Source organism: Podarcis tiliguerta (genome assembly GCF_965153285.1).
Source record: "Podarcis tiliguerta genome assembly, chromosome: 9".
Classification (NCBI taxonomy): domain Eukaryota; kingdom Metazoa; phylum Chordata; class Lepidosauria; order Squamata; family Lacertidae; genus Podarcis; species Podarcis tiliguerta.
Genome location: NC_139542.1, coordinates 46,578,709 through 46,590,791, shown reverse-complemented (window position 1 = coordinate 46,590,791; position 12,083 = coordinate 46,578,709). Strand labels below are relative to the sequence as shown.

At 39.3% G+C, this 12,083-nt stretch overlaps 1 protein-coding gene across 3 annotated transcripts in view; it reads left to right on the top strand.

The window, feature by feature from the left end:
• Nucleotides 1-12,083, top strand: part of VEGFC (vascular endothelial growth factor C) — a 38,859-nt gene that overhangs the window by 15,668 nt on the left and 11,108 nt on the right. For 2 of the 3 annotated variants that reach the window (XM_083457468.1, XM_083457469.1), the window contains exon 2: nt 7,369-7,588. In XM_083457468.1, the coding sequence (XP_083313594.1) occupies nt 7,369-7,588 (220 nt within the window). Of the gene's footprint in view, nt 1-7,365; nt 7,589-12,083 lie in introns of all 3 variants that reach the window. The other variant, XM_083457467.1, reaches the window with a different exon arrangement.

The following is a 12,083-nucleotide window of genomic DNA, read 5'->3' as shown; positions in this document are numbered from 1 at the left end:
CACGAGACAACTGAAGAAGCCCAGAAAACTGTGCTCATGGAGTATGCCATCCACCAACCCCAACAAATTGGTCCCATCGGGGGCAAAACAGCAGCCTCTCAACTGCATGGACTGCTAGGGTGAAACTGGGATAGAACGCTGGCACCCTGTCTTCTTTATTACTTTATACGCTGCTTCATCAGCACCTCACAGCTACCGGGAACAACGTTGAACTTACCCTTTTCTTGAACCTCTTTTAACTTATTTAAAAAACAAGAAGAAATGAAAAACTGAGGCAATAATTTGTAAGAACCTAGTAATATCTGAAATTGCAAGTTCACTTTATTTTAGGCAGTTTGTAAGTTTTCATGGCATTTATTGTCTCTTTCTCACATATTTGATAAATGGTGTAAAATTATTTTTGAACAACTGTGTGAATGTCTGTCGCCAGCGTTCCGTACAAGTTGCACTATATTAACGGCACAGGTTGCACTTTTCTAAAAATTCCTGACTAAGCTAAGCACAAAGAGAATAAGTGCTATGTTACATTTACTATAGACATCATTTTTGCGGCACCCATAATCTATTTTGGCATTTCATAACAGCCATGGTAGCTAGAATTCCTGGACTCATTATGTATGCCAAGCAAATGTCAGGAGGCAGGTGGCATAAATCTAATATACTAGTTGACTCAAATCTGTTTTCATGGTAATAGAGACTTCCTTTCTTCTTTGTCAAAATATTTTGAGTAATGGCTATATCTGATTGTTGTGGAAAGAAAGGAAAATATTGGTGCATTGCAGTTTTGATGTTATAAACCATTAAAGAAATATATTTTGATCTTCAAAATGTTACATTCTGGCTAACTACTAAGTTGCATTTTTACAATACATTTGTGTTCATATGTATTTCATTTCCCCTCTCCCTTGCATTTATTTATTTTATCTATCAAAAAACACTAAATCTAATCCCTTTTGGGGTTTACTATTGACATGATAATTAATTGCTCCGTTTTCAAGTTCACTTTCATTTTTTTGAGAGGGGGTACATTGCATCCATGCAAACTATTTTCATCAAAATAAACTCAATAAGGGAAATTAGAACAGGTTTGTGGAAGTGACATTCACAGCAACAAGAAGTCTTGGTCATATGGAAATACAATAGAAATGTATGTAGTTTAGCAAATAAATTAGATATTTAATATTAGTTTGCATGTAATATTAAACTATGGCTTAACATACATGCAAGATTTTCCAAACTTATGTGCTCCCCCCCCCCCTTTCCTCTGGTACTGCTGCAAGGAGATAGGAAGCTTTTGCTTCTATCTTCAACTAACTGCAGTTACTCTTTGTGTCTGAAGGCAGATAAACTCTGCTTTGTCTTAACTATAGTTCAAGGCATCATTCACCAACCTGGTGCGCTCCAGCTATGCTGGATGGGAGCTGTAGTCCCAAATATCTGAAGGACGTCAGGCTGGTGAAGGTTTAGGGAAGGAAGGAAGCCAACTTCAAACCATAATTCATGATTGACTTGTTTCCTTAAATCATGGTTAGCTAAACTGTGGCCCTCCAGGTGCTGCGAGATTGCAACTTCCATCACACAAGGCCATTAGCCATGATGGCTGTGGCTAATGAGACAACATCTGGAATGCCACTGGTTCACAACCTCTGCCCTAAACTGTAGTGAACACTCATCACTCTCTCAGTTAACACTCTCAGTTTGCACAATAAACAACAAAAGCAAAAACTTAAATATCCTTCCCTCATCTGTGCTGGAGTAGGAAAGCCTACAAGGTTTACTCAGCTCATTCCTATAGTGTCAAATGGTGGTTTAGCATTATGTTCAAAAGTTACCTTGTTATATTTACGGAATACATAAAATACACAGTCTTGTACAAGGAGTTCTTACAATTGGCATACATCCAAACTGGCAAATGATACTTTGAACAAAGCAGGGCCAAACAGTTTGGATTGGGTTTAGAAGAACAGGTGAAGACAAAAAAAAACAGGAACACAGAAGACCAAATTCTGTCCTGTGAACTTTCCTGAGACCTGTGGGTTTAAGGTGGCATACAGAATTAATTAATTAATAATAAAGACCAAATGCAATGCAGTGCTTATTGTCAGCATACCAGTATCAGATTTCCAGTTAGTAAGTGATCCTGTTTTTTTTTTTTTTCTTGAAATGCACATTGAAGGAAGATTAGGATTAAAAGATGTCCTTATATGGCCATACTCTCAGTTCCAGTTACTTCTTGTAGATATGCCTATTTCAAAAGAATATGAGTGCATTTAGGAAAAATAATGTGCAAACAAAGTTTGCAGGAGGAAGCCCAGGAGGCAAATGTAGCTTTAAAAAAATAAATAAATCCCTGGCACCACACTGCAATGCACCTTACTTTTTTCTGTATTCAAAATGACCCTAATTAAAAAATCACCATAAAACTTTCAAGAAATGCTGAAAAGATCCAGGAGTGACACTTCCTTTTTGAGTAGCTTTCTATCCAAGGCTGGTTCCAGATGGTACCTTTCTATGCTGGTCTCACATGGTATCTGGGGGTATTCCGGCCTTACACAGTTTTGCTTATGCTGTACATGCAATGGCAAGAAACATAACCCCTGCATAAGATGTGAGTTACCTGTATATCATCTGATTATAATAATTATATTCTACAGTTTGCCAGATTTGCTTTCAGCTATAAAGTAGGGAAATTACATATCTGTACAGAGAGGGGAATATATGATGTGACTATACAGGTAGAATGAGATGCTGTACTTCTGATTTAGGTCTACTAGGTTGAAGATATTAGCATATCTCATTTCTCTATTATTTTCTTATTTTGGGTGTGCAAGTAAACATGGTGTTCAATTAAAGTTTTCCACAAACGCTTTCTTTGGTTTGTATGATGGGCAGAGCTTTAAATTACGGAAAATTGAAGAAATTTTTAAAATGAATTCAGCTGTTTCTTAAGTCATTTTGGTTATTGCATGCAGGAAGCACAGTGAGCACATAATATATTCAATGTGAGAACTTATTAACATCTGGAATTGGACTTTTTAGCCATTGTAAATTAGCAACTGACATACAGTGACCTTTTATAATATTTCTAGTGTCTGCCTGGGAGTTTTTCTCTGCGTAAAATGTTAGAAATCCTCATGGAAATATTTCATCTTAACTTGCTTCTTGAACTTTTTTACATGTTACATAAGAACCATATTTAACTGTTCTCAACTTAAGACCAGACTATTCTGTTTATATACTGGATTTGATAAATCATGCAGCTTATAGCATATTTAAGTGGAACACTTAAACAGAATTAGTTCTTGACTGAAACTTTGCACACACCCATAATACTTATAACCCTGAATTATAAAGAAAGATATGTTGTTTGAAATATCAAAATGTTGGACTAGACAGTCATGAAATAAAAATAAAACATATTAAAATATTTCAATTTTTCCTTACCATTACCTTTTCTAGAAGTACACATTTCAGAACTGACTTGTGAAATACTTGGTTTTGCTTGTGGGAGTCTTTGATACTAATTTGTGTGGGAGGGGCAGATCCGTTCTAAATGGCCTGTGGATTGCAAGTTAAAATGTCATTGAAATGGCAATAATAGTTTTTCAATGTGAAATTCCTGATTATTTATAAGGTAACCTACAGGCTTGCGAAGCCCACAATGTTTCCGCAGACATAGGGCCTTCTACAGCAAAAGACAAATCCAATAAAATGTCTTCCTTTTTATGTTTATGCTTGGCTTATCACTACCTTTACATTCCTTCTTACTTTTTGAGATGTTATTTATGCACTGAATTATTGGGAGTGATGTTAATGACTTCATTTATGTTGTCATTATTGACTATTCTTTTCACTATTTTTGAACTGAGCCATTTGTTGGCTTGGCAATCCTTTATGTAGGTTTTTTCTTCATGGCCTACTATGCTTAAATTTGAAATTATTTGTTAGAACAAGGCAACATGACAAAGTAGGTGGTCTTCCGATTAATATTTCTGTTCAGATCTGTAAACTATACAAGGATTGTTTAACAGTTCTGAATCCATGCCTTATGACATTATTCCATTTGTTTTGGAATAAAGTTCAGCATTTGCATTGGAACTTATTGCATGTTACTCATGGACTAAGGCGGGGGTGGATTTTCTCCAGAATTGCTCTTTATATTTGCTTACTTCACATACTTTGATCGTCTCTTGTTAAACATTTGGGCTATAGTTTACTTCTGTTTAGTCAAAAGTTTTAGTTATTACCATTCAAACACATGCCAGAGAAAGAATGTTGCTTATTAATTTATAGCATATTATAAACAGTGGTAAGAAGTGAGATGAGCAACATTCATTTGAGATGTGGGCCACCAAAATATCACAAATTAAAATGTTATATAGTAAATAAGGATATTATCATAATGAAAATATAATACAACTATATGAAAGATAATATTTTAATTGATGAAGAACAGATGCTTCCCTTTCATTAACACAAGATACTATTTAAAGCTTTAAACAGCACTTGCATTCTGCCTTCTGTCAAGTAACTGATAGCCTTCCATCTCACCGCTGCAAGGCACTTTACCTCCCAAGTATGTGTCTCTGTAGGCAAGGAGAAGACCAGGCATATAGCTTGAGTTTTGAATTGTAATTGGGGAATAATATGTGGCAGAACATTTTTCACAGAAAACATTCCATTTCTAAAAATGCATTGTTACATAAAATTGTTAATAACATAATGATTGGATAAAATGGTTGTGATTTTGAGGACCCGATCCCCGCTTGGGGAATAAAGACACATGGACACGGTATATTGGGTTAATGGGCAAGAAAAGGCCACAACTTTATTGATTATAGCATGTGAGAAGGTATTGGCTTAGGCACTGGACCACGGAAAATTAGACTCCACTCACTCGGAGAGGGGTGAGTCTGAAGAGGGGATTAACCACCAGACGGGGGAGCCTGTTGATGCTAATACAACTATAAGCTCACCCCTGATGTCACCGAGGGTCGTGCCATGGCCCCCTGCCACACAGGCATCGGACAGGATCAACAACCGCCGGATTCCTTTAATGGAATACCCAAATTTGAAGGGGTAGGCGATGGCCACACCTGCCCTTCCACACACCAACAACACATTCCAATGCCTAACCGCCAAATACCATGAAGGTTGTGACGATTGCTACGAGGTAGGCAAAAAAACCCAAGAGGTCGGTGCCAATTTGCCAATTGGAAAGAACTCCTACCAGGCCCCCCGAGCAACCAGGGCCACCAACCAGAGGTCCATAGCAAAGTCAAGAGAAAAGCTAACCTCTAAAGGGAGTGGTGGGTGGGTGACTCGTAGCGAAAATGCGGGCGCAATGGAGAGAATGGCTGGCGCGGTCGCATTTGAGCGGCAAGCCACGCCCCCACTGTGCATCCCGATTGGGTGCCCAGCCGGGGGGCGTGGCGCGCCAGTCATGACGACGGGGCAGGGGGCAGAACGCCCCCTGCGTGATGTGGGAATCGTTTCCTGCTCACAACACCTCCCTGCCAGGAGGAGGAGAGGCCTTGTCAGAATTTTGCAGTTTCAAAATTGGGGTGGCATTGGAAGTTCAGAGCCAGCAGTGCAGTACTGCTCCTTTTCAGGACATGATTTACAGGTTCTCCCTTTGTCTGTGACTAAGCCAGCAACCAAGCCTGCTTCTCAGGCCTTCCTTTTCTTCTCCAATGCCCTTATTCTATCATTGTTGTCTTCTTCTGGTGGACTCCACAAACACCAAGCACCAACAGCAGCCAACCATATAAACACATCTTTTGGCCCCTCTTGATACATTTCCATTAACCAATTTGTCCTGCATACAAGTAAATGAACACAAAGATTTATAGACATCACTTTTCCATTAAAAGCTCTCACAACAAATCCTTGAAAATGAAATGTGCTGACAACTATGATCACTATAAATCCATTAAGTTGTATTATTGCACGTCACACCATCAATTATGAGTTGCAGGCTCAGCCAAGTATTAAGTACTTTGACCTTTATAATTAATAATGGGCACCAGGGATGACTTAAATAAAAAAGCCATGGTGTGAAAGTATAAACTACATTTAGTTTGTATTGCTAGATTGAGCAGATGCTTGAGCATTTATTTCATTAAGCAACTGAGGATTATTTTTTTTACAGTTGCTGGGGTGGTTTTTTTTGGTAACAATATATACAATGAATATACTTTCCCCAATTATTCATGCAAAATAAACTTCCTTGCACCTGAAGTAGCTTAAATCTCATTCTAAGTTCATCAGCCGGCAGGGCTATTATATTATGACAAGATAGAATAAAGGAGAATTTCATGTGACTGAAATTCCTTTAGGGTGAAGGCATTAAATATTTGAGACCATTATCTTGAAAAAGTATGTTGTTAATTATTTTATTTTTTCATCACGTTAATTGCATGACATACTGCAAATTCAAAAAGACTGCTTCAACATAATCCAGAAGGTGTATTGTAAATGTGTACTCTTAAAAACTATTATTATATATACACACACAGTGGTATCTCTGGTTATTCATTCCGGATGTCCGTTCTTAACCTGAAACCGTTCTTAACCTGAGGTACCACTTTAGCTAATGGGGCCTCCCGCTGCTGCCAGCATGCGATTTCTGTTCTCATCCTGGGGCAAAGTTCTTAACCCAAGGTACTACTTCTGGGCTAGAGGAGTCTGTAACCCGAAGTGTTTGTAACCCGAGTTACCACTGTATTAAAAGTATACAATGATATAGTTATAGAAAATGGAACAATGAAATTCAGAAAAGATCATTAACCTGCTTTTATTTCTTCCTCCCCTTGCTGCCTTTTTCACTGCATTGCCCCCCCCCCTCTGGTTCTTAGTTAATTTTTAAATGTTTCTTTTCATCAAATTAAAGTGCACTGTTTTTACTTTATGCTAAATCATTGTCATAGTGGGACACAAAATCAATGTTTGAAGGCTCTATAAGTTTAGCTGACATTGCCTGCCTTGTTTCTAAATAAGCATGCATAGAATTGCAGCCTATGTGATATTGAATGAAGAATCTTTGTTTGTAGTTTATTCATGTTTGCCTAAAACTAGTTTTGGTGTTAGTGTTCATTTGTAAGTGTCCCCAATGGCAGTTTGTTTGGACCAATAATGGCAATATACTGGGCTAACAAAGTCAATATATTGTTTCCTCCTCGTACTTTCATAACAGCCTTAACAAAACTAAGAAGGTAGGTAGGTAGATAGTTAGACAGACTTGAATGCATTTTTTATAATGAAATCTCTATAGGGAAAGAGACTTCCTTACTTGCCGTTGATCATATTAATATATATATAAACATTTGTATAATGTGGAAAGTAATTATTTTTGCTCTTTTTTAGCAGACTCATGCAAGTAAAGAGTTGGAAGAGCAGTTGCGGTCTGTATCCAGTGTGGATGAACTCATGACAGTACTTTATCCAGAATACTGGAAAATGTTCAAATGTCAGTTGAGGAAAGGGAGCTGGCAACACAATAGGGAACAGTCCAGCTTCGATGCAAGATCAGAGGATTCAAATCCAGTAAAATTTGCTGCGGCACATTACAATCCCGAGATCTTGAAAAGTAAGTGTTGAAAATTTAATGTCCACCAGATACTGTAAATCAGTTTTTTTAAAATTTAAATGCTGGGGGGGGGGGACTGCTAAAATGTTATGTTAAAGCATAATTTAGCATAGTCAGAACCTCAGACCCTCACTAATAACAAGAAATTCCATAAGTGTTTCCAGCTTTTGGAGCTACCATATTTTTCTGTGTATAAAATGCCCACATGTATGAGGCAACCCCCCTCCTTTTAAACCCCAAATCATGAAATCAGTATTTTAAACATCAAACAAAACAACTTTGATATTTTATTAAATATTCAAAGCACCGGTACCAGTGTAGCAACCCCCCGTGGTGGGGCCTGTGCATGCATGTGTTGGCAGCAGTGGAGCATGCCCCACCAACACCCAAGATCATCCAAAATTGTTCAGCTTTTGAGGGAGGAAAAAACCTCCCTGTGCATTCACCATCCATGTATAAGAAAAACCCATTTCTGACTTTTCTTTTTGCAAAAAACATTGCCCTATACACAGAAAAATATGGTACCTAGTGAAAAATAGGTGAGGTGTGCAGGTTTTTTCCAAGACCAAGATCAGCAACCTAGGCATAGCAGACAGAGGGAAATCTAAGCTAGGAAAAAGGAGGGCAGGCCAATTGTGAAGTACAGATATGCTCATCTGGCAGTTTGTCTGACAAATTATCCAGACCAAAGAAGCAGGAAGTATTATCTGCCGATATCTAGGAGTCATTTGATTCACATGATTTGACAGGTGTAACTCCTGATGCAGTCTCTGGATGTAACAACTCAATAGAGCAATCCTAACTCCCTGCTGCCGCTGCCATGTGTGTTCTTGGTGGTAGCAGTTAAAGGAAATAGGGCAGTCAGATAGGGCCCTATTCATGCTCCAGTTGCAGGCTGGCACAGCAATTGGGCCCACTGGCAGGGATACCACCAGCAGTTTTGTGGACAGAAGTGGGAGGTTGCACTTGTAGGAGGCCAGCTGATGCAGCACAAGCACCCACCCACAAAGTCCAAAATTAAGGGGTTAAAACTGCAGCCTTAGTTTTGCTTCCCAGTCCTAGACTAGGAGGAGGATTTAGCATCCCATTCCAGTTTGGATAGCTAGCTTTAGAATTGTGGAAAGTTACGACAAGGAAGCCTTTATCTGGAAATAGGTCTGGATCTATAGTACTTTCATTCCAGCCCTGTGTTTTTGTAGTCTCTGTGCAGGCACATATATATGGGTTCTGCAGCTGAGCAAAGCACCATTTGGAAACTTTCTAGAGCTCATGGCCAGAAGCTGGTGTCATGCCCACCCCAACCCATCCATCAGAAGATGTTTTCTAATCATGCATGCCTTGAGTATGTGCCTTCCCACTCATTTCTCTTTTGACTACCACAAAAACGGAAAATTTTCTCAGGAAATTGCTCTTTCACCCTATTTTAGTAAAAAAAAAAAAAGCTTCCTTTTTTCTTTTTCTTTCTAACTTTCTTAAAAAATAACCACTAGCTACATTTATATTTGGTAGTATTGCCCTTGCATTTTGTCCCCATGCACCTATGGTGCAGCTGATCTCTCTTAAAAAGTGCTGAAATTGTGGAAGATTCCCACCTCTGATAGCAAGCTGTTTAAAGCAGGATAATAACTGCTATCTGATCTGTTTAGGAAGCTAAACAGTTGATTCCTGTTCATTGCCAAAACTGCACTAAGCAAGCTCATAGGAATTGCTGTTCTTATCTATGTGGAATGAGCTTTGCAGACCACAAAAAGTATGGTACCCAAGACTTCCTACATAGAGACAACATATTCTGTCCCCAATCTCAGTTTATCCACTGTCCCTACTAACCTTCTGACCCAGGTGTCAGTTCATCAGTCTCTGCTTACCAATAGACTTAAGGACAGAGACTGAAAAGGAAAGAACTGAGCCCATAGAATTGGTTTCATCCAAAAAAGGTTTCCCGTTCATGAATCAAAGGGAAAGCAGCATTACAATTATACTACTATCATCCTAAACCACTTGCTTCAACACAAGTAGCAAGCCCTGCACCACTTCCAAGTTTGACCTTGCTGAAACTCCTACCGACCTGCTGACTGCTCTTGTTCAGAACATCTCATCTTGAACCCTAACTCTGGACCCTGAGACTACAGCTTCAGCTTCAGCTTCAATATCAATGCCACTTCCTGCAACAGTATCCTCTTTTATTCCTTCAATTCTATAAACTTCCAGTACTGATGGTATTGGCTTCAACATCATCATTCCCTATTCCCTATTAATATTGGAATCAATATTGGAAAGAGACAAGCTGACACAAACTTGTTCAAGGCCTTGAACCTTTGATATCTGCTTCAGTCTCTAGGGTTATCCCCTGATGGACCATTTCACCATCTCTAAATACCATTAATTCTGCAGCAGAGCAGATCAAGATCCCCACCACTGAAAGAACCTCTCCATATATCTTCCTGCACTTTTGCATCATTCCAAGAGTGCTACATATGGTGTCACTCAATGGGACAAACTGCATCCCCACTGACCATAGTGCACCAAAATGCACTAATGATGAGCCTAACAGCCTGAATATACAGCTTTCTTAGGGATCTCTAAAATGATATTCTTCCATGAGGCAATCCTATACAATGAAATAGATTCAATTCTTACTGCTTTTGCAAACTCCACTAATCATGCTTCAGATTATCTGCTCAACCTGCTGTTCAGGTTTTAGCTATTCTTAACATCTGGGTTCTTCATTACACCATCCTTTAGAAGTAATATTAAGTGTTTGCTCATTCATTTGTTACATTTTCCTTTAAAGGTCTTAACAGTTTACAATTCCCAGTATCAGTGTCCAGTCCTGGAGTTTCCCTCAGTTCTTACTCTGCTGGTGTGAGCTTCCCTGAATTCATTTCAGCTTCAGGATGTGTTCTTCTTAAGAATCTTTTTTGGTGAACACATGTTGGCAAGGATACTTGGTGAACAATGTGCTCTGCATTTTGATTCAACTTATTTGAATGGCGACAGAGAAAAGTTTGTGGTTTGTCCTCCTTTAGATTGTTTCACATTTTCTTCTCCAAAGGGACTTGTTGGTTCCAGTCATGTGGATTAATTGTTCCAGTCTTGTCTGTACATAGATGATTGGAGGGGTTTTAGCTTTCTATCTGGACAGAACAGTTGCTTTTTACAACAACATAAGCATTTTTTTCTTGCTATGAAAATCTGAAAAGGGCCTTTTGTGTTTCTTCCCAATAGTGTTCATTTCCCCAGATGCTGCTACCTTTTTTTTTAGGGTATTTCATTACATTAAGAGGGATGGCGCCTTGTATGCCTCCTTCTGGCAGCTATTGCAGCCAAGCTCGTCCCAAGCATATTGTTCTGCTTTCCTTTGGACTATATCAGCGAAGCGAGAGAGGGCTCTTGTCGTCTGGGCAGCCCAGGGTATCCATCCACAATGCCCAGGCTTGTGCCCCAGGTAGGTCACCTCAATGCTGCTATTGCAGCAGTTTGACTTCATCCCCAGAAGTCCACTCCATTGTCTCTTGAGACAGATGGATGTCAACAATATTACCAGAACTCTGCAAAGTGGCTATATTTCCACTTTAATAAAGCATTGTGTGTTGGAAGTGAAAATAACCTCTCACTCAATCTTGGGGAGAGCTCTTCTGGACAACTCCCCCCCCCCCCCATAATAACACCAGCGCTTCCTTCCATGTATGTTGGCTGCTAGTCTTCCATATGTGTAGCTGCACAGAGTCTATGAAGAAGAAAAACACGTTGCTTACCTGTAACTGATGTTCTTCAAGTGATCATCTGTGAAGTCACAATCCACCCTCCTTTCCCACTGCAGGTGCCTCCTTTCTTTTGGTGGGATATTCTCACAACAATCATGAAGAAACTGAATAGAAGTGCACGTACTGCCCCTTCAGGCATATGTAAAAGAGATATATCTCCCTTTTGAGGGTTAGGGGCATGAGCATCAGCTCTCAGGCTTGAGTTCTAGAAAGTTCCAGGATGGTGCTCTGCACAGACACAGATCCCCTTTTTGTGACTACATATATGACCACTCAAACAACATCTGTTAAAGGTAAGCAACATCAGTTTTCTTCTCTTCTGTAGATTTTTTCCAGCTAGGTTTTCTCAAAACTATTGGAACCTTGCTAAGGAACCATTCAATAATCATTTATAAGTGCTAGAAACCTACGAGCAAATATTTGGTTGGTTATTTCAAGCCAGTAGGTGATTCCTCACCTCTAATGCTCCAAGGCATATCTACCTCTGTTCTTCCATTCCATCTGTCAGATTTTCTTTCCTTCTCAGAATCCTCCTTTTTGGCCTTCCCTTAATTTATGTGACTTGCCTTCTGATACTCTTTCATTGGTCTCTAGCTGCCGTACCTCTCTCTCCTTTATTGCTCCTGTTTCTTCTTCCTATTCTTCCCTAAATCCACCTGCAAGCCCCACCCCCTGCTTGCTCTGCCCTTCTTTAGATCCCCAGTGCCTTTTCTAGAGACTATTCTAGCCTG